The following is a 23,165-nucleotide window of genomic DNA, read 5'->3' on the forward strand; positions in this document are numbered from 1 at the left end:
GCTGCAACATGAGCAACACTGTGTTCCACCTGGTCGGCACATCATGAATTAAGGAAGCCACAGCAAGGCCAAGTTGCTCCTGTATCTCATGCAGCTTAGCTATGGCTTTATTTGACACGTGTACAGTGCTGGTAACCTGTCTTGCAGTATTGATTACACTAACCACACCATGGGACTCTTCAATAGCACCTGTTACAATCAGGTGTAGGGAGTGAGCCATGCATCTAATGTGCTCAAAGCCACTGTCTGACATGGCTTTCACCATATTGCACGTGTTGTTAGTGACAAAGAACCCGACAGTAAACCTACGTGGAACCATAGTTTGCCACTCTTCGACAATGTCCTGCAGATGTTGCAAGATTTCTGCTGGAGTGTATTCTGTATCGATGACCTTCATATTGAGCAATGCACTGGTGCGTTTATGTGTCACTTCCCCACCCTCTGATATATTCTGTACAAACCAATGTCCTGTAAGAGACAAATAGGAGCTGGTTGAGAACTTTCTAGTCCAAATATCAGCTGTGCAGTGAACAACATCGCCCTCAATGTTCTCAAGGCTCTCTTGCACTTTAGTTTTTACTCTCTGGTGAAGCTGTGGTACAACTTTGTTGCTGAAGTGAATGCCTGCGGGAAGTGTGTAATGTGGTGCCATCACATTCATAAGTTTACAGAATCCCTTGTTCTCTACAAACGAATACGGCAGAAGATCCACGCAAATCATTTCACCCACAATTTTAGTGATTGTCTGGGTCAGCGGGTGATTCGGTTGATCAAGAGCTTCAGATTGGAGACTCTGGAAAACAAGTGGCGCAAAGGGCAGCAAGGCAGGAGGGGTGGGGGTTGGCTGCGATCTCCTGCTACTCTGAGTGCTACGGATGCCTGCCACATTGCGATGCTTGTAGTGCATGTGGTTGTGCATAGTACTGGTAGTTAGGTGTCCTAGATCCTTGCCTCTGCTCACAACTCTTTGGCATATGTTGCACACCACCTTGGTCACATCAGCATCGCAAGTGGTGAAATATTTCCAGATTGCGCTCTTATTCCTCCTTTGCTTTTTTATTGGTGTTGTGTCACCCACTTGTTGTTGCTGATCACTGGCTGCAGCAATGTCACAGTCTGTTAAGACTTCAACCTTTACAATATCTACAGTATCCATGACTGCTCTCAACAGCACAGGCTCACTTCTAACTACTACAGCAACCAGCAGTTTACAGGATACGATTTTACGCGTGGACCTATCTCAGAGAGTCGACATGTATTTGCTCTTCTTCTGGTCCACTTGTCTCATTCAATAAATCCGTTGTTTTTATTCGGCTATAAGGAGGCTCTTCCTGTTTCTTGGTTAACTGGACGTTCGGCTGCGATGAGACTTTGATTTAATTAATAATGATTTGAATGAATCTATAAACTGAAAAATAAACGCTTTTGAAGCCTGATTGTGGCAGAGACTGAGCAGTGTCCCGTTTTAATGGAGTTCGACATTTTGTTTTTCTTTCCTCTATTTTGTTTCTTCTTCTCCTCATGGTCTAATTTCTTCTTCTTCTTGCTATTCCCTGCAGCTTTTTACGCCGCTGGTGTAATGCCAACCCCCACAGGCGGTTCGGTGAAATGCAGCTACGTACTCAGTTTGTATATATATATTGTCACAGCTCACTTCTGTAGGTTAACATTAACATTAACATTTAAACAGTTAAAGTCACATTTCTTCAGTGTGAATGTGTCTGCTACCACATAAACAAATAAACTGATATGGTTATTATGTTTTTATAGTTTTATTAAGGGCTCTATGATCATGTTAACACCCATAGGAGATAAAAACTTGATTGTTTGTTATTGTACATTTCACCCTTAATGTTCTGTTTGCAAGATACTTCGAGAAGATTAAAAAAGAGGAATGTGCAGTTGTTTGGGTTTATTGTGAAGTGTGCTCCCTCTCGTGGTCGTACAGCCGCAAATCAACTGATTCAGTGTCTGTCTACTTCAGAGAGAGTTCACTGGACGAGTCTTTACTGAGACGGGTCTTCTCCCCAATGTAAATCAGATATCAAACAATGTTTATAAATACCTTTAATATACGGTAAAATATAGGAGAAGATCAGTAATAATATTTATTTTTCACAAGAGTAGGAAGCCCCGCAATAAAGCAGGGCATCAAAAAATTAGTTGAAACTCTTATTGTTCCTCTCCACGGAAATCTTTAGTAAAAGGCGAAAGATTTATACGATCTGAAGAGAAACAAGAGTGTACTGACGACGGAGGGTCGACGGGTCCGAGGCCTTTCTCCGTCTCATGAGTCTCACTGACGGTTCCTGTAATAAAGTGATATTATTTAAACTATTTTAAATTCATAAATACAAACTGTCTACAATAAACACCTCTAATAATCGCACCAAAACGCTGTGGATGAGGAATAAATGTAAAAAAGTTTAGCGTTTAACAACAACACGTACGCGCGCTAGGCATTATGGGAATATGGCGGCCTTGACCACGCCTCTTTTTTAAGAAATCGCTTCTAAAATAAAATTACTTAGTTTTCCCTTCACCAAAAGTTTGTGTGACTATTGAATAAACCGAAGAGATTAAAGGTTTTGTTTTGTTTTTTATCCTAAATTAGAAAAGAGTCACTATTCTTCTACTTACGAGCACCTACTTGTACGCATGCGCACACCACACAGAGCGTCCTATCAAGAGAGTATACAGGGCGTCCTTACTGAGAGGGTACCCGGTATTTACCAGCCAGGTTATTTATTTCTAGCCAGGTGCATACTTCATGACAACATGTTTCAACAAATAAACAATTTCTATGCATATTTAGTTCATATTTCTCTTTGGACTTTGTAAAGCTGCAGGCTAAGGGTTGCAAACACTTTCTTAGGTGTTCCCATGTGTAAAGATGATCATTTTCCCCAGTACTGCAAACACTGACCACTGTGGACTTTCTAACTGAGTTAGAAATAACGATAAACTAATAGAGAAAGAGTGGACATTTAGGCACTGCAGGCATTTAGATAGCCTATGTCTGTCTGCTATGTACCATCTCAACCTGTGTAAGCCTCTCCACACACAACTTAAACCACAATTATCCTTAATAAGACACCCACATCAACTACAACAAAAGGAGTAAGTTACAGATAAATTATTCAGGTGTAACCATTGACAGTGTGTAACCTACAGTATAAACTCTGCCCTCCCAATATATGGCGCTGCACTCCCCTTGAACCCAATCTGGGCCTTTTTCACTGGCTGCTCACATCAACATATAAAAGATGGCTGCTTACCATATATCCTGCTAGTTAGCTACTATACTATAAATATTAAAATAGTTTGAATCCGTAACTATATGTGTCGCAGATGTCACAAATAAAAGACAAACTCTGAAAACAGCAACAGGGACTGTAGAAGAATACTGAAGTTATCTCAGAAAGCAGATTACCAACTATCCACAAGACTAAATGTTAACTATTATCTTGTGCTGGCACAAAAGCAATAAATTGTACACAAAAATGTAGAAATAAAACCTGTTTGACAAGGTGCATCCCCAGTCTCTCCTCTCCATTAATCCAATCAAAGATGGCTGCCGTTAACGGCCCTACTCATCATATCCGGTTATGATTGTAAAGTGAGTTCAAAAATCATTTTTACCACAATTATTTTCTTATGGACAGATAACACAGAAGCATGATCCTATAAGTGTGCTGGGTTGAGTTACTACGGAAGCGCATTGCATTCACTGGAAAAATAAAAAACTGACACCATATCTCATAATTACGAGATAAGATAAAGAAAAAGGAAACGTCTGTAAATCCTCTCTCAGTGGCAGTGATGGCGCTATCGCAGTTAATCTGCTATTACTACCTTCTCGGTTTGAGACACTGGGAAATACTGATGAGGATGGTATTAATATTAGTATGTCAACACTGCGCAGGCATCTCAAGTCGTTCACATCACTGCCACTGAGAGAGGATTTACAGACGTTTCCTTTTTCTTTATCTTATCTCGTAATTATGAGATATGGTGTCAGTTTTTTATTTATCCAGTGAATGCAATGCGCTTCCGTAAGTTACTTCAACTTGGGGAAGCATGAAACTTAATGGCTTTCTGTATTTGCACAGGCTCTCATTCTTTATTAAAGACTTGTCTGGTTGGTTAGTACATGTGGTGATTTGTTGGCTTGAAATTCCACTGATAGGCTGAGGCAGTGGCAGAGTCTCGCCAGACTTGTCAGTGATTTTTACATTTCCCGGAGAGAGCCCTTGTCATTTTGTCAGCCTCCCCGTGGCTAAAGTATGCGGGGACAGCGGGGAGGGCTGTCAAACTGTGCCCGCCTGAGAGCGCCTTTCCCCGGGTTGATGAGTCATAATAAGGGCCGGCCAGGTGGTGTAAATGAGCAGGGAGGCAAGTGAGGACTGTGCATGTGTGTGTGTGTGTGTGTGTGTGTGTGTGTGTGTGTGTGTGTGTGTGTGAGTGGTAGAGAGAGGAAGAAAAGATGGATGGAGAGAGGGAGGGAGGGAGAGGGAGAGAGAGAGAGAGAGAGGGCGAGAGAGGGAGGGAGAAGGAGCACTGAGCTGAGTATTTACTCCAGATCTTGGGGATTTTTGAGTCTCTCACTGCGGAATGTCTTCTGTACTTTTGAAGTGAGTGTAAGCTTTGACTCAGTAAATCACCACTTACTCAGGCGAGCAGATTGCCTCTCAGACAACCTGCTCTCTGGATGGAGAAACGTTGCTGCAAAATGAGGGCGCTGTGTTTGAACTTTGCCATCACCTGTCTGTGGCTTCTCCCTTCAGCGGTGAGTAAGATCCGCTCTTTGCTCCGCTCATTATAAACGCAAAGGTTTATTTATTTATTTATTTATTTGTGGCGCTGTGAAGTGTTATATTGTATGTAGGCTGCTGATAATTTGTGCAACAAATAGGTCATAATTTAATTAATATGAAATTCCCTCGTGCCCTGGCTCTGCCAATGTTCATCATATTGCAGCGTTGTTGCACAATCAACAGTTTGGAGTGATTTTGATGTGTTGGTTTTGTGCGTGAGAAATCAAAATCTATCAGGATCAGTCATTTCTGAAAGATGTGAAACTGATACAGCAACAAAATTAAGACATCTCCCAACTGAACACATTCAGTTTCTTGGCAGTTTTAAAAGATAATTGGCAAGTTGGCATGGTGACATTGTTTACAGAGCGAATACTCCAGATTATTTTAAGAGGAAGACAAAGTTGAGAACTGCAGTTGATTGACTGAATTTTATTGACACTTGCTTGTCTTGACGTGGTTTCTACTGATTTGAGATTCAACTTGGACTTTTCTATGTTGAAAATGTTCCATTGAAACATTTGAGACATGCAGTTTTATTCAGGGATGAAATGTGCACTGGTGCTTTGTTCTGATATGATCTACATTCACACTCACAATAAAAGACTTATATCTCATGATGAGAGACTGTCTTGGGACACAGTTGACTTTTCTATTAGATGGTGAAGTTCAGCTCAAAATTTTAATTTGTTCCAGTCTTGTGGTCTGTAATTCTCTTTCAAGCATAATTGTAATTTAATCTGCTCTCCTGTCTTTAATTTAAGTTTCTTAACTTTGCCGCATGAGCAGCCGACTGCGACATCTGTAACATTGAAGTTGTCAGGTGAAAACCTCAAAGCAACCTACTTTTGTGCTTTATTACTTGAACTAAATGAGTGTGCCATCTTTGTCAGTTTGCAAAAGTTTTATCACCCTAGGGCTTAAGAAACATTGTCACTTTGGTTTTTTTGTTAAGTCGTGGAAAACTGACATGTTAGGGATCTTTTCATCCTATAGCAAGAATGTTAAAATGCAATTAGCCTACTGCTCATGGTTTCTCAGTTGATTTTTTTTTGCCTCTGCAGGTGTTTTTGCACAGGTGTTGTGCTTCTGCATCCACTCCACCGCTGTTGCTCAGTTGCAGTTTCTGTGCTGGCATCTTGACACAGAGCCAATGACACGGCTGTCACACAGTGGGCTCCAATTAGGATAGGTGAGAACAGCACATAGCTGGAGATTTAGGCTTGTAACAATAGGCACAGCTGGAGCTCACTTAGTTACCGGTGAAGGCAGAGATTGGCACACAGGGCTGGGGTGGTTAGGGGTGACGTGAATTCCACTTGTTGGTGAGAAATAATGATATCCTGGGAGCTGTTTATTCAGAAATCTGGGGTAGAATAACCCTAAACCTCCATCTGCCTTCGACACGTTATGAAGAAAATAGAATTCAAGTCTCTAACAACGAGTGCACAGAACTTTTTGCCCAACTCATGTCTCAGTACTAGAGAAGCATAAAAAAGCATTGACCCATGCATTCACACTTCCACTTAAAAAGGGAATTGTTTTTAGTAAAAATAAATGAAGTCTCTGGATTCACCTGGTCCAATTAGTTTTTCTACTTAACTCAGTGATTTTTGTTTTGGGTATTTTATGATCTCTGCACTCTTGTTAACATACCACAGCCCTGCATGTCAAATATCAGCCTCACAAACAGCCTCATTAATGACTGGATTTATTGGGATTTGAGCATTTTAATAGACAAGACAGCAGGTGGCTGCTTGGCTTATAATAAGCTGCTTCATCAATCTCAACTTGCACTTAATTTTCACAGTCTCACTTTTATACTTTTTATGCAGTGCTATTTTGTGAGTGAGAGGGACAGGTGAAATCAACTATGTTTTTATGTATTACTGATGTACTCTGATCTGTGTCAAACCACTATTTAAATGACTTATATTGTATATTGACATTGCTATGATTCCACTATTACAATTACTGCTCAAACACTCAATAAATAAATGTCAATGTCAATAAATGATGTACTTTCAGGAAACATGATTAGGAATTTGTTTCTCTACATAGGGTATTTCTTAGAGGACTAAACTTTTTATACTGGGCAATTTGTTTTGAAGTGATCTGTGTAAGAAGGTAAAGCAGCATGCTGATTTGCTGCAAAAGTTGTGCAAATAATCTGCAAACTGCTCACCCATATTGTCTCATCTTGGGAAAGTTAGCTCATACCTTTATACAGTGTAGGTAAAAATATGAGGGACAGTAATTGGAAGGAGGAGAATGTGTATGGAGATGGAGAATGCAATGACGACACAGTAAGTGAATAAAACATGAACTGCTCTTTGTATGAAATGATAACCTGACAAGGTGAATCTAAGTGAAGGCTTAATCTCTTATTAATTTCAAGTATATGTAATCCAAATCAATTTAGGAATGAAACTGGGATATTTAAAGGGATGATGACGACAAGGAAGGTGAAAATGAGAAAGAGGCATTTTTAGTCTTTTTGAGACAGCTGAGACATGTTTGGCACAGAGGGAGCTCACTATGAAAAATAAGCTGCTAACAGTTCAGATTTTTAACCCTTTCATACAGTATATACTGTAAATGTATTTGAATGATTCTCAGCAGTGTCTTCAACAGCGACCTGAGGTTGACCATGTTCTTCTCTTCCAAGCATATTGATTAATAAGCCCGTACATTCAGTCCATTATCAAGGTCGCATTGAAAAGAGGATTGAAAGTTTTAACAAGGGAGCGAGAGAGAGTGCGAGGAAGGACAGTCAAATTAAAATGTGTTAATGGCAATATGAATGTGTGTGTGTGTGTGTGTGTGTGTGTGTGTGTGTGTGTGTGTGTGTGTGTGTGTGTGTGTGTGTGTGTGTGTATGTGTGGGTGGGTGGGTGCATGCTCCTTGTTAAGGTAGTCCTTGCCTGAAGGAGCTGACTTATTGATCATAGTCAGTTCTCATTCAGAGGACCCTACACATCAAAGCATGATTATTTTAATCGATTATCTGCTACCTTGTAATGTAGCTACAGTGAAACTGTCCTTCATTTGCGGTCGTCCTGCTGCTCTGGAGTCTGTCACCTTCTGCAGTGCATCCTACACAAAATAAATCCTCTGATATGTATAAAGTTGATAGTTTTGACTGAAGAGTTGTTTGGTCTTTACAAGTAATACCTCTGATGAATGAATGATATAAACACAGCTTTATTGTTGCTCTAAGAGTTACAAATGGGCTGTGGACTGTTTAAGCTACTGTAGCTATACCTTTCCATCTTTGATCTATAACTGACACAAAAATTAATAATATGAATTACCGTAAAACTTCTAATAATAGCCCGGGCGTCTATTTGGGACATGCGTTTAATTCCTTTAGCACAAAACTGAACTAAACTCTAACTGCTGCTTCTCTTGAGATTTTGTTCAGCAAATTTGACAACTAACATGATGGTTATGCTTCAGAGGTTTTTTTCCTTCTCTCTTGTTTACCATGTTACCGGTAAGTCAGAATGAAATAACGTTATACTTTGTTGTTGATCGTTTTCGTAAGATATAGTGAACGACTGAATTGTGAAGAATCTATAACTGATCTAATGATCTGCAGCATGTACATATTGACAGAAGTTTAAACATTTATATTTGTGTAGGAGATTGAAATGACTTAAAACTTGCTCAAGCAGGCGACCCGGTGGGTTTTAAGAGGTTTTATACATCGAGATAATTTCTATAAAATCCAGCCCAGGCCTCTATTGGAGACCTGCGTTTATTTGTCAAAACATGTGGCCACACCAGGCTTTTAAATGAGACCTGCATATATTAGGGATTTTTGCTTTTATTGGAAGTTTTACGGTATGTGTGACTATGTTTTGAACAAGGTCCATCAGAAACCTTGGCTTCCCACTGTTGAAAAGAAATGCAGGATCATAAAAGAGAAGTTGTACAGATACAGATATAGAGATATGCAAACAAAAAAAATATTTTGAAGGTCACCTTTTACCAAAAAGTAATAATATTACTTATTACTCCCTGACAGTAATCAGCTGCACTTCTCGTTAATTTACTTTTCTTCTGAACCTGCATCCTATTTCCCCAAATTTCACAGACTTCACATATGTGCCTCTGTGTTAATGTTAGGGTAATTGTCCGGCAAGCTATGGTTTCAAACCAGCTTTTTGCTGCCTATGAATCCATGAAAGTTACAGGCTGGATGAAAAGTACACCAGGCTTACACTGATGATAAGACACAATCTTTTAAACAACTTATTATTATTACTTAAGTTATTTAGAGTAGGGCTCAAAAATCATATTGCAATTATTTTGACAGATATTGCAATAGCGATTTGATTCACAATGAGTGGGAATTATCATTTTTGCATCTCTGTTTTCATTTTCACTGAAAAAGACTATTAAAATCATGATGATGTTTATTTAGATCTGGGGAACAAGATTTGTAGGCCAGGGAATCTCTGCACTACAGTACTTAATTAAATCAATAAAGCTGTTTTGACACATTGTACCTTATCAAAAATTATAGCTTCTTGCAATTTGGATATTGGACTTGACCATATTGCTATTTGGATAACATTTCGATTAATTGTGCAGCCCTAATCTAGAGACATAGTCTATTTTGTCAATTACTTTTGTGTTTACTGTGTGTATTTTGAGATACTATAGACAGTTACTGAAATGGTACCAGTACTGAGTACCGGTACTTCAGATTCTTGTCAAGTAAGTACCTTATTTAGTACTGCCAGTGCCAGTGTCTCTGTTATCTGTTAGCTATCTCAATGCTAAGAAAACAGTATTGAAAATGTCCTCGCTATAAGGCTAATAAGGCATTGACCATAGCAGAGAGTCACACATTTTATCCACCACATATCCAACCACAAGCTGCATTAATACTTTGTCGCTTGCAGCCTGCTGTCCACAATTAAACTCCAGTTTTGTTTGTTAAAATCAAAGTAATGGTAATATTTGCAGCTGCTGAATGTGTTTCCATCTTTCAAGTTAGCGTCCTGTGATTGGATTGTTGGATATCAATCAGTGGGGGGTAACTGTACTGAAATTGTATTAGTAATTAGTTACACTACAAATTAATTAGTTACACTACTAATGGTAAAGTAAAATTGTTACTGTAATATTATCACTGGTAATGCGTTACTGCCCAATACTGCTATCTGGCCATGAACAGAGGTTGGGTTTTATTTGCCGAAGTTTACAAATATCAGCATCCACCCAAATCAATAGAGGTGAACATAATTTAGTTTGTGGTGCAAAATCAACAGCAGCATGTCTCTCCTGTTACTGTCAGTGTTTTTTGATAGTTATGTCAGTAGAAGTTAGTTAATGGGAATACAATTTGATGTTATTTTTAAATATTGTTTGCACCACAACCAAAATTCCATAAAAAAATTTACAAATCTGCATTGTAAGTTACCACTAAGGATACAGGTAAGTAAGAAAATATGCTTTTATGTGGGTAAACATGCCCTTTAGATTAGGAAAACAAAGAACTTTAAATAATAAGTTATCCTTTATTTGTGTTTTGTTGTCCGCAGGTCCAAGAAACAGCCAAACCCTTGGACTTTCAGAGCCAACAATGGAGAGAGGAGGAAGGAGGAAGAGGAGACAGTGTAGGAGCTGCTTTGAAGGTTAAACATATCTCCAAAGATTTACAGATCATCTCTACCAAGCACAAAACACCAGCTTACGGCTCCCTCGGCCCGTATGGATGGCCTCAGAACTTCTCACAAGCCCTGGACCAGTACCTGTACCGCCCTCCTCCCAAATCCAAACCTCCCGCAAAAACATCCCCAAAGGCCAAGAAGATTCTGGGCTGGGGCGATTTTTACTTCAATGTGAAAACAGTGAAGTTCAGCCTCCTGGTGACGGGGAAAATCGTGGACCACATCAACGGCACATTCAGCGTCTACTTCCGCCACAATTCATCCCGTCTGGGGAACATATCCGTCAGCATCGTTCCACCCTCCAAAGCTGTAGGATGGGAGGTTTTGGATCCGTCGGCTCAACAAGTTCACACCAAAAACTCAGTCTTGGTTCCAGATCTGACATCCCAGTTCCAGAGTCCACCTCAGTCCACCAGCTCCACCCCTCTGGACCAGCAGAAGCAGCAGCAGCAGGACGTGATGATGGTGACCGAACTCAACTGCCGGATTGAATACCAGAGAACCAACCGGTCCAAGAAGACCAAGCCCTGCCTGTACGACCCGGGACAGACCTGCTACTCAGAAAACACCCAGTCCCAGGCAGCCTGGATCTGCGCCAAACCCTTTAAGGTTATATGCATCTTCATCGCCTTCACCGGCACCGATTACAGGCTGGTGCAGAAAGTCTGTCCAGACCACAACTTTCAGACTGAGCAGAACCAGCAGCACTTCGGATGACAGATTCTGAGACGCTGAAACTGAGATAGCAAACACTGACTTTTCGTACATCCCTTAAAACCATGTGTTCAATTTAGGTTCAACATGTTTTTATACACCATTAAAAAAACATTTTCAACATGTCAGTGAGCACAGTTTGAGCCACAACTTGTGTTAATGTGTTAATAGCAGCGCTTGTCTATGATGAGATTTATAATGTGAGCTTTGTGTTTGTCTGAAACTATTCTCATCTGCTGAAAACTCTACATTGTCTTTAAAAAAACAGTGATTCTGGATATCATTTTGTGTGTAGTGTTTTAAGAATTTTGTTTTCTCAATATGCATTGATATAAGTGAGGACTTTAAATCCAACATTTGATATTCTCCACTTGAAAAATGTGATTTCATAGCTCATTAATAATATAAAATAGATAGATCTTTAGCGACAGAATCATCTGTAGTTTTTGAAACATGGACTGACTTCAAGTGCTTTTTTTTACTATAAAATTAACCTGTTCATTGTACAGTGACTATGACTGATTAGATGTTTTTTTTTTTTTTCAAAGAACTCATACCGCGTGAGATGACACAGATGATTTACTGTTGTAGTCACTTTTATCAGGGACACAAAGTTCACATGTCCTTGGCTCCCTTCCAGTATGGATTTTACTTTTACCCTTTGCACCTTGACTAGTTTTCTGTTTCCGAGCCCCCAGCTGTCACAGACATGCTTTTTCTGTCCTTACGGCACACACTACGGGTGAGTACATTTGTTTTATAATGTATTCATTTTAGAGCTATTTTAAATGTATGTACAGAACCACATGTATCTGCATTTAGTAGCTCTTTCCCCCAGCTCCTGAGAGCAGTTATAACTAAATCACTTTTTTTACTGCAAACTAGGTCAGCTTGTCACCGCAGGTCACTTCAACCCAGATAGAAATGTCTGGTTTGAAGATTGACATTGTGTTGTATTTTCAATTTGTCAGTCCAGTTGCATAAGTGTCTCTGTGTTTGTCTGATAACTGTGATTATCGCAGGTTGTCAAAAGAGAAAACAGTGCTACTGTTTGTCCCAGAATATTTTTTGTTGTTGAAGGAAAGTTGACTGTACACTGCTCTTTAATATACTCAAGGCTTAGAAAACATAATGAACACAAAAGATGAAAGGAGACTTGCTTCGTCACATATTTATGCTTGAACAGTAATCTCTCTATTAGGCCAAAGTAACACATAGTTACGCAACTATCATGCAGCTACAAGCTGCCTTCAACAAACAAGACCCTGATAAATAAGTGTGTGGCTAGCCCTCATTACACTTTTCATGTCCAAGGTTTTCCATAACCGCTCCACTGAATAACACGTTTGCTTTTTCACTGCCTTTCATTTAATGGATTGTTTAGAACATCAAAAGACACATTATTCTAACTCCCTTGTTTCCAAACCCCCGGTGCAAAGTATTATAATTTTGGGTGATGAAAGTGTTTTTGCACAGGCTCACTCTTACTGGGGTTTTCAAAAGACACTAAAGGCGCAATCTTGGAACACAACAACAAAAGAACCCCCCAGAAACTTTTTTTACTCTGAACAGTAAAGCACAATGGAGAGTTGCATCAACTCTTGTTACTATTTGTCTCCAAATTAAGGTTTTATTAACTACACTGAGTTGTTGAGTACAGCACCATCTCTCCATAGTCTTCTCAAACAGGGTTTACATATTTTCTTCATTTTCTTTATTATGTTTAAGAAGTGAACATTTAGTTGTTGACTGAAATGTGCTCACCCACCACCCCAAGCCCCTCTTCCTCAGGGCTTCAGGATGTTTGGGCAGAGAGGGGCACGTCACATTGGGGTTGGGCAAGCGAGGCCTCAGCAGCAACAGTGGATGGGTGGGACAGGAGAGCCTGGCCCAGGATGACCCAGAGATGTGGAGCCTCCTGCAGCAGGAGAAGGACAGGCAGTGTCGGGGACTGGAGCTCATTGCATCAGAGGTGAGGCCCGCTCATAAAGAGTAGAGACAGAGGCAGTGGTTTTCATCAGGAGATCACACAAAGAAAAACACAGTTTAAAATGTTACACTAGATTCTTTACAACCTCTGTCATCTATACTCAGCATTGTCAAAACACCATTCAGATGCAGGTTGTAAGTGAACGGTAGTGACCATATGAGCACCAGTCTGTTGTGTGACTGTTTTGTTTGTTCATCTCTTGCGTCACACATGGAGTGTGTGTGTGAGAGAAGTGCTGGAAAAACAGGTGTGTTTTGACACATAAACTCTTGAAAGGATTGCTGTAGTCACTGTGCAGCACCAACTGCCTGATGGCCTTAGGAACCAGTGCAGTTTTTAAATCCACACTAAAAACCTTGTTATTATCAAGCCCATTTACCTAAATGTTTCTGAACCCTGGTTCTTATTATTATTATTGTGCTATTGTTATTTGTTTTCATTTATTTCTTTATTTTTATTTTCTATCCATCTTATTTTTAATAAAACTTTTACTTTTAGGTTTATCTTTAATTCTGCTGTTTTTATTTTTGAACTGTCTTGCTTTTAACTGCACTGTACAGCACCTTGAATCTACCTTTGTGTATAAAATGTGCTTTATAGATAAAACAGCCTTGTCTTGCCCCGCTGCACAGCCTTTGGAAAATGAAGGTGAAATCGGTAGATGAGGTTGTGCCAGAATATAATTTCAGCCAAAAACCAAACAGCTGTATCATAGCCCCACACTCAAGATAATTCACAGTCAATGATTATATTTAAATGTGAAAATCATCTGTGCGCTGTTTGCAACAATCACACCATTTGAAAAATGAATTTCTGAATAGTAGACCTGTAAGGTGCAGTTGTATCTTCTGCAATAGAGATATTGCTAATTATCCTTTGTGCTTTCCTGTTGACAGAAGTGTTAAAGATTGCAGTATGTGAGACAGGAAGCAAGTAAAAAAAACCTGAACTGCAGAGGAGCTTCTTTCAGCAGTGTAACCACAAGTCACCAGAGTTGTAGTTTCTAGAATTTAACTGTTTTCTTCAGAGTTCACCGAGATTTCCTTTTGCATTTTCCTCCTCGCAAGTCACTGATTACATCTAAGTGGAAGCTGTGGGAAAAGAAGGGGGCTTTCATTCTTTTATTCTCCAGCAATTATGTATCCACAGCACTATCACTCTCAATGACATCTGAAAGATTTTCATCTTCTTCTGCATGTGCTGTCAGTCGCTGCTGCAGGCTGACTCCCACTGGAGAGCCCGCGTTTTTTTTTTCTCCAGGAACAGTCAAATGATCCCATTAGGTTCCCTCACTGATTTCTGCCATTGATCTCTACATTTCAAGTTGAGACAGAGGAGGAGGGGCGATCGCTTATGTGCATGTGTTTATGTGTGAGTGTCGAGATAGTGCTTTTGAAATGTCATCGAGAGAGATTTGTGTCACATGGGGGACTGGTTTTAAATCCCACTGGGATGATTGAGGGATCCCTGAACAGTGACAGGTTTAGTATAATAACAAGGCAGAGGGGGCGGCTGAGGAGGACAGAGAGAGACAGAGAGAGAGAGAGAGAAGAGGGAAGAAGAGCAGAAGTGAGAGTGGGAGAAAAAGAGACTGAGACAGGCAGAAAAATTAATTCACATTCATTTCCTTTTCTGCAGCTCCATCTCTCCTCTGACTCTCAAGTGTCTTTGAGATATTTGACACTGTACTGAACCCCACAGAGAGTCAGTATTAGTTAGATTCCTCTATGTTCATCCCTTAATTTAACTATAGCACCTCTAATTCTTAAATAATCTTTAGATAAGGTAATTTAATTCATTTTTGCAGCTTCCAAAAAAAGGCTGTGATGAACCTTTTGTAAGATTTATGCAACACATTTAACATTTAAATAACTGTGATTTTCCCACCCTGACTCTGGAACTTGTCTTATTGTTTTCATAATTGGTATTTGCAAGAGAAATGCTTATATTTGAACCTAATTTCATACTGGATAACTCAGACTGTGGTACTGTGTGACTTGGTCTTGCTGAAAGAGAGCAGGGGTGTTCAGTCACCCTTCTCTGTGTAAATAAAGGTTATATTTGGAGGGTGACAGTGTTCTGAATATATAAGCATGATAAAAAAAAATGTACTGTGTGTGTCTCTGGATCTTGACACTGTGCTTGTTTGTCCTGTCAGAACTTCTGCAGCCGGGCAGCACTTGAAGCCCAGGGCTCCTGTCTGAACAACAAATACTCTGAGGGATACCCAGGACAAAGGTAAATGTCCTAATAATACACATATAAAATATATTATAACAATCATTACAAAACATTGAAAGATTTTCAGAAGCCAGATTGAAGTGCGCAATTTTGTGAAATTTAATTTTAAAACTGTGAGTGAAGTAGGCTTGAGACCAGAGGGTTGGCACATTTACTCCCAGACTAGATACAATGCAATTCAACATATTATGATACAGTACTGTAAAACAAAATTCTCAATTATAACATGATTAATTAATATAGTACAACCTGATACAATACAATATGAAAATATGTGACATAAAATGATACACTACGATACAAATACAAATATGATACAATACTATATAATATGAAAGCAAACCACACCATACAATATGATGCTTTCTCAGGTACTATGGAGGTGCAGAGATCGTCGACAAGATTGAGCTGCTGTGTCAGAAGCGAGCGCTGACCGCCTTTGGCCTCGACTCAAATATGTGGGGTGTCAACGTCCAGCCATACTCCGGATCCCCAGCTAACTTTGCAGCCTACACATCTGTACTGCAGCCTCATGATCGCATCATGGGCCTGGATCTGCCTGACGGAGGACAGTGAGTGAAAATGCTGAAGCCAGAGATACTCAAATATAGAGCTTCTGGGTTCTTTATTTTATTTATCTGTATAGCAAGTAACAACTGCTTGTCAAAATTAGATAGAAACACAAGACACAAGCAGTCTAATTTAAATAAATATAAACAAAATATTTAGTCATAAGTTGGTACATGACATAGAATCATAACATCATATCATATATCAATTATTAGATATGCATTGCGTCCTGACAGACATGTTATTACATTATCTGACAGTTATTACGTTCGTACTTGCTACAGTTTTGTTAAATGTTTTGAGATTTGGCTTATGTGGTTTTGACATTTCTCTACATGAAACTTGATGTTGTTATTGGGACTTGACGTCAAGAAGAATTAATGACAAAATGTTAGTCACAGAGCCGGGAGTTGTCACATTATACCACCTTCTTTAAAATTAATGTATTTTTTCACTTCAACCACAGAACTGTGGGAAATGTAAACAATATTTTTTCCAAACTGATACCCCGATTACAAACCTCATCGTCGTATTACTGCTCCAGGTGATATTTAGATTTGTGATGAAAGGCAGACCTGCATCTTTTATGTGCCAGACACTAAATAAAACGTATATGATGGCTGGCTAGGGGTACAGAAAGAGCCCCTCTCTCTGATATAAATCTATACAAATATTTAATATATTTAGTTGATAACAATAGATAGCAGAACAATCTACCCAGTGGCATAAGCTAACAACATAAAACCATAGTTTTCTTCTCAAAAGACCAACAATAAAACAATATAATTTAAGGAAGATCTAGTCTTTACATGAACAGATGAATTAATGTACAAGCAATGAATGCGATGTAAGGAGAGACTACTGAAGTCAGTTTCACAGAAATTATTCTTTACCATATTTAATTACATGAATGTGTCATATGGAAGATAAATTATAATAAGGATCTAGAGAGGTTAGAATGAGTTCACAGTGTTGCAGAAGAACTCACATAACCCCTCACCTGCTGAGCTCATGAACTGAACCTTTTTTATTTTACCACATTTCAGCCTTACTCACGGCTACATGACGGACACCAAGAGAATCTCAGCCACCTCCATCTACTTTGAATCGATGCCTTACAAGCTGGATGTGAGTAATTTGGTTGACTTAATAAAGTTTTAAACCAAAGTTGTCATAGTGAGTGAAGAAAACAGTTGCTCTTGCTGTAAAAAATCACTTTTGACTAGTGTGTGACTCTTCCCTCCATCCCTGTCCTCTTGTATTATCTCAGCCCAAAACAGGGATGATAGATTATGACCAGCTGGAGAAGACAGCCCGACTCTTCAGACCCAGACTCATCATAGCAGGAACCAGCGCCTACGCTCGCCTCATCGACTATTCTCGCATGAAGAAGGTACCTCTTACGACAGGATTATGTGTTGTACTTCAAAGCAGCAGTGGTAAAGGTAGTGGTAGAAAAGTTTTTGATAGCCTTTACCTCTATGAAAAAGCAGTTTATTAAGTCCTTAAAGCATGAATAGCAAAGTATAAGGGAAATAAAATGGGAAACACAAACAACAGAAAATACGTTTTAAGAACGAGGACGTAAGATTCGGTTTTATCTCTTAATGTGTCCAACTGTGTGTGTTTCAGCTATGTGTGGAGCTTAATGCTTACCTGCTGGCAGACATGGCTCATATCAGCGGCCTGGTGGCAGCAGGAGCTGTTCCCTCTCCTTTCCAGCACGCAGACCTGGTCACCTCCACTACCCATAAGTCCCTGCGTGGATCAAGGTGAGGGCCCTGGATGTTGTGTGTGAGTAATGATGGTAAAATACAGTTTATTGTCTCTGGTATGTAACAGTTGGACGTGATGTGTTATATACATAATAAGCCTCGCAGTCTCATACTGTTTATTGTCAGGTGAATAAGTTAAGGGCCATGGGTTCGGCTCTGACCTCTTTGGGTGCATTTGGATTTCTCTCTCCACTCTGCAGGGCCGGTCTGATCTTCTACCGCAAAGGTGTGCGGTCTGTGGATAAGAAAGGTCGGGAGGTGACCTATGACCTCCAGGACAGGGTGAACTTTGCTGTGTTCCCGTCACTTCAGGGGGGACCTCACAACCACGCCATTGCTGGGGTGGCTGTCGCCCTCAAACAGGTCCAGATATCAACTTTAATTATTAATATATTAATCAATAGCCTGAGAGTAAAAATAATACTTTGGAAAAATACTTTGCTGAACAGCTTAAAATCAATAGCTCATGTATAAAACATAGTCCTACTTGTCATCTGGAGTGTCCTGATGTGGTCTTTCTCTTTACACAGCTTAATTTCTGTCTCTGCAGGCTTCCTCTCCCATGTTTAAACAGTACATCGCTCAAGTGCTGCTGAATGCCAAGTCCATGGCTAATGCTCTGCTGAAGAAAGGCTTCACGCTGGTGTCAGGTACGTAGGGAACTGAAGAGTGTTTTTTATGATAAAGATGTACTTCATAAGATTTCTTGTACAAAATGCATATACATTTATAAGATGTACGTTTTTGGGTTTTATGTTTTTTTTCCACTGACTATGGAATTTAGCATTTAAAGTTATATTGCATTTCCACTACTCAAAGTATGTGATGCAATTGCTTTTGGATTGCCTCTTCATTTGCTCCATCCTAGTTTGCATTCAGTTTTCCTGACTTTAGAAAAGTTCACTTAAGCTTCACTTGACAGTCGAATGGGGGGAAAAAGCCGTTATTAAGAGGAATTTAAAATAAATTATGATAAGTTTATTATATTATATTATCGGTTTGAGTGGAGAGTGAAGGGAAATCTCACAGTCAGACACATTGTCACCCGAACTGAATATAATTTTAACCATTAAAACAGTAAATCTCTCTCCTCCTTCACCTTTTCTCAGGTGGAACAGATAACCACCTGGTCTTGGTTGACCTTCGACCTCGTGGGATGGACGGGGCTCGGGCTGAGAGGGTCCTGGAGCTGGTGTCCGTCACTGCCAACAAGAACACCTGCCCCGGAGACAAGAGCGCTCTGACTCCAGGAGGACTCAGGCTTGGTACGCAAATTAGTGGATTTAAAGCGTGTGCAGGATGTGTTGGTCAACTGATTATCTTTGGTGAAGAGCTACAGAAGTCGAGGTTGTTTGGGCAGAATCTGTCAAGCAGTCAGTCTTCCTACCGATATGATACTGAACCCTTTCTTCTCTCTCTGTGTGTCTGTCTGTGTGATGCGTCTCTGTCTGCTTTTGTCTGTCTGTATATTTGTCTGTGTTTCCATCAGCCTGTCAGTCAGTCTGTCAGCATCGTGTCTCAATCGCAGCAGTCTTAACCTTTTTTTATCAACCTTATCAGCAGTGATTGCCCTAATATTGGCATATCTTGTTTTTCTCATCTTACCTTCCTTTTATCTGTCGTGGCTTTCTTACAGGAACTCCGGCTCTGACATCCAGACAGTTCAAGGAGGCAGACTTTGAAAAGGTTGTGGATTTTATTGACGAAGGGATTCAGATCGCACTGGATGTGAAAAAGAAGACTGGTGAGGGAGGAAGAAGTTTCTGTGTTTTGAGTAGATGTCTGATTTATCTAGTGGTGGAGTTTGAGGATTTATACAACTGGCAGAGACACCATGGTGACATATTGTTTGTTGAGAAGGCTTTCTAATACTCTATGACCATGGTGAACTATTGATAATGTGCTCAAAAAGAACTGCATTAGTTTTGACCCTGTACATTGGCAATGTTATGTTATAACATTTATTATTTTGCTTGCAGTTAGAGTCTGTGCAAAAGTTATTAGCACAGAGATATATTTTTTATTCTTCCTGAGAGCACAGTAGTCTAATTCCACCTTTATCATGCAGTTTGGTGGCTTTGAGAAAAATGGTGTTACATTTACACATTTTGGTTTAAATTTATGATCATCTTTAATTCTTTGTGCAATTTTGGTTATTAATGGAAAAATGCATTATATTACTTTGAGATATTGCAGGTAGTGTGTGTAAGAAAATATCAGTAACTCAGGGGAAGGCCTTTCTCACAGTCTTTCTCATAGCCTTTCTCACAGCCTTTCTCACAACACCAATAAGTTTTATACAGTCCCTAACTAACAGGTTTCACGACGTTTTTTTACAGCATTTTACAGGATATTTTAGGAAGAAATGTGAAATATAAACCTTAAACTTTTTGTTTTAATTCCTCTGTCTCCCAACAGGAAATCTGGCCAGCTTCAAGTCCTTCCTGCTGGAGGACTCGGAGACCGTGTCGCGCATCGCAGACCTCCGCCAGCGGGTGGAGCTATTCGCCAGGCCCTTCCCTATGCCCGGATTCACTGACCACTAGTAACACCACATTCACAAAGGCAGTTTCCCCACCATATCATGGACATATCCTTCACACTTTAGAACTCCTCTAATGTAATAAGTTTCAGATGTTTAGATTCTAAGATAATCTAGTCTTAGATGACGTTGCCATGGAAACAAGCATAGTTTCAAAACACTGTCAGGTTAAAACTTGGTCAGTGTGCAGCTGCAGTGGTCATTTCCATATCAACTGTAGCTGCAAGCAGATATAAATGTATATGTCTTTGTCAACAATTATAACGTCTCCTGTGAGGCATCCAGTGATTTTTGTTTGATTAGTAACCCATTTATTCGAACTTATTACAGTACTGTGCAAAACTCTTTACATACAAACATACTAGATATGAAAATGATTTTGTTTTTTGCATTTAAGTGGCCTCAAATGCTGCACAGTAGTTTCCCACTTCTCAAACAGGTTGTTTGCTGCCCTAAATCGGGAAGGACCTTGAGTGTTTTAGGTATTTGGCTTTTTGTCACTAAGCTCTTTTTAGAGGCCTTATCAACGTCAAGCTTTGTCCCAGGCCCTGGGAAACTCACAGCAGCTGTGTTGGGAATTGAACACACTCTCAGCTTACACCCACAGAAGCACAGACTGAAAAGGGGAAACGGTTAAACAGCACAAACTATGTTTTTAGGCTTTTTTTTGGTATAACATATTAATACCACCTTCTATTCCTTCTCTTTGGTTTGTATTGTAAAGGACTTGTGAGAAATGTACAATGTATATACAGTAGATCTTCTTAATTGCAATAAAAAAGAATCTTGAATGTTTAAACGTTGTTACGTTATTATGTTATTACTAATATTTCATGATCTCACTGCTGTCACTTGCATTGGGCTAATGAATACTGGCTGCTCTGTAACAGGCACGTGCATTGGTTAGAGAGGCAGATGATTTATGTTTACAGTCGAAGGAGGGAGGAGACTGCAGAGTTTATAAACATTGATCCGTGTTAAGCTGCATGCATTTCCTCCAGTCATTTCCTCTTACTGTCAACTTCAGGGAACAGTCCAGAAAAAAACAGACGCTGATCTTTCAAGAGTGATAGATATCAGACAGGAAGATAGTTGGAGCCAGAGCTTCACACCCTGAAAAAACTTTGTCTTCAGTGAGCTTCAGCCTCTTATCTCCACTGGACAGCTGGTCTTGTTTTGTATGTGATTGAATTGTTTTATGACTTCCATTCAAATTAAAGATCCCCTCCAGACATATATACAAATATTCTGCTTGAAACAATAATGCGTGTCTGATATGTGCTTTCCACAAAAAATAAGTTGAATTTTCACATTAAAAGTCTAGTGTGTAACATTTAGGAGGGTCTATCGGCAGAAATGAAACATATAATATAATAACATATAATCACCTGAATATAGGAATCATTCTGTTTTTGTCACCTTAGAATGAGACGTTTTTATCTACAGATTTTCATGGGTTTTGCGGCCACCCTAGTTTTTTTACTTTGCAGCCAAACTTTACCACAAGATGCCACTAAACCCCTATATTGGTCCTTTCAAGTTCTTAAAAAGGCATTTACTCCTTTTACCTAATTTAGAATGTAGGAAAAGGCTAATTTTGTCCCTTTCTTAGGTTTTCCTGCTGGACACAAGGTGTCCCCTACTTCATTGTCAAGTCCATTTGCAGTGTATGTGCCCTAGTGGCTTCAAGTTTCTACATTACACACTATAAGTTGCAAATTGGACCAGGATTGGCTTCCAAACTATTTGTGATGTCACAAATCATGCCCCTTCAAATCAGAGAAACTTTACACTTTCAGCAGGTGAATGTGAAAACATCCTTCTCGTGTCAAACTCTGCACATACATCATTATGCAGAGTGAAACTTAAACATCCAACTGTAGGAGCAAGAAGAAAAATACACTTTTGGGTGTAGGGGGACCAGACTCTGGCTATAAAAAACAAAGCTTCCAAGCAGGAGGTCCTGCAACCCCACATTAGATAATGCTAATAAACACAGACAGCATTATATTATATACATGAGAAGATGAGAGCATTATGTAACACCAGAGTCCTTCACTGTCCTCACAAAACCTTCAGAACTTCTATTTATTCAAAAGCTTCGTCTCCCACTGATTCTCAAATTTCTGCAGTCAGATCTTTATACTCTGAGATAACACAGATTAAAAAACTGGCCTCCTCTTTCTTTCACTCCGGGAAAAAATGATAAACTTTGTTGTTTCTTTTATTTTGATGTATTTAGTTCTTATTCTGGATAGAAAGTTTCCTCTCAAGTGTTTTATAAAGCAACACTAAATCAGTTTTGCAACATGAAGCGCTGCTGCTGCTTATTGGAGCGCTAAATATGTATTTCACTGAAGAACTGAATGGACTTTTGTTTGACATCAGACGTCTTTGTGTCCTGCTCAGCTTTTCGGTCCATCTTCCAATTTTACAGTTGAAGGTTATTGCTTCAGTTTCTGCCAGAGGAATGTGTCCCCTCCACAGAGACTGGCCAGCTGTATCACAGGTCAAAGGGCAGGGAAGCTCTCAGCTCTGTCGTCAGAAAACACACACAAGCAAAAGCCAGGACGCACACACACGCAGCATCACAACACAAATAATGGCTCATCGGCTTCATCTCTGTGCCTGTTTCTCATGACCTGACAACTCCTTTGACGCAGTGTGTGTGTGTGTGTGTGTGTGAGTTTTAAAGCTTTCAAATATCCTTTAGGGAAATCAAATGATCCCTCATGTTCCATCGTTCTAGGGCTCTAGCCCTCTCCTCAACAATCCCTGTGGTGTTTAAAAGTAGGATGATTTTTTGAAGTTGGCTCTTCTTTATTCTCTCTTC

The 23,165-nt window shown here is 39.6% G+C and overlaps 2 protein-coding genes and 1 non-coding gene across 4 annotated transcripts; 2 read left to right on the forward strand and 1 right to left on the reverse strand.

Moving 5' to 3' along the window:
- Nucleotides 1-2,129: 2,129 nt before the first annotated feature.
- LOC127378179 (U5 spliceosomal RNA) lies at nucleotides 2,130-2,245 on the reverse strand. Its single transcript, XR_007887878.1, has one exon. It is a non-coding gene; the product is annotated as a U5 spliceosomal RNA (small nuclear RNA).
- Nucleotides 2,246-4,561: 2,316 nt separating this feature from the next.
- Nucleotides 4,562-11,732, forward strand: LOC127377668 (neurexophilin-2-like). 2 transcript variants are annotated; one of them, XM_051425772.1, is made up of 2 exons: nucleotides 4,562-4,789; nucleotides 10,372-11,732. In XM_051425772.1, exons 1-2 carry the CDS (start codon nucleotides 4,712-4,714, stop codon nucleotides 11,215-11,217), a joined length of 924 nt encoding a protein of 307 aa, XP_051281732.1. In that variant the 5' UTR covers nucleotides 4,562-4,711; the 3' UTR covers nucleotides 11,218-11,732. The 2 variants fall into 2 exon arrangements, with proteins under 2 accessions (XP_051281732.1, XP_051281731.1); XM_051425771.1 differs by lacking the exon at nucleotides 4,562-4,789 and adding an exon at nucleotides 10,147-10,264.
- Nucleotides 11,733-11,807: 75 nt separating this feature from the next.
- Nucleotides 11,808-21,131, forward strand: LOC127377667 (serine hydroxymethyltransferase, mitochondrial-like). Its single transcript, XM_051425770.1, has 12 exons — nucleotides 11,808-11,956; nucleotides 12,992-13,186; nucleotides 15,363-15,442; nucleotides 15,817-16,017; nucleotides 17,062-17,143; nucleotides 17,286-17,408; nucleotides 17,648-17,787; nucleotides 17,991-18,153; nucleotides 18,341-18,440; nucleotides 18,900-19,055; nucleotides 19,427-19,534; nucleotides 20,209-21,131. The coding sequence occupies exons 1-12, from the start codon at nucleotides 11,924-11,926 to the stop codon at nucleotides 20,334-20,336; spliced, it is 1,509 nt and encodes a 502-aa protein (XP_051281730.1). The 5' UTR covers nucleotides 11,808-11,923; the 3' UTR covers nucleotides 20,337-21,131.
- The last annotated feature ends 2,034 nt before the right edge of the window (nucleotides 21,132-23,165 follow it).

This window comes from Dicentrarchus labrax, unplaced genomic scaffold (genome assembly GCF_905237075.1).
Source record: "Dicentrarchus labrax unplaced genomic scaffold, dlabrax2021, whole genome shotgun sequence".
Lineage (NCBI taxonomy): Eukaryota > Metazoa > Chordata > Actinopteri > Moronidae > Dicentrarchus > Dicentrarchus labrax.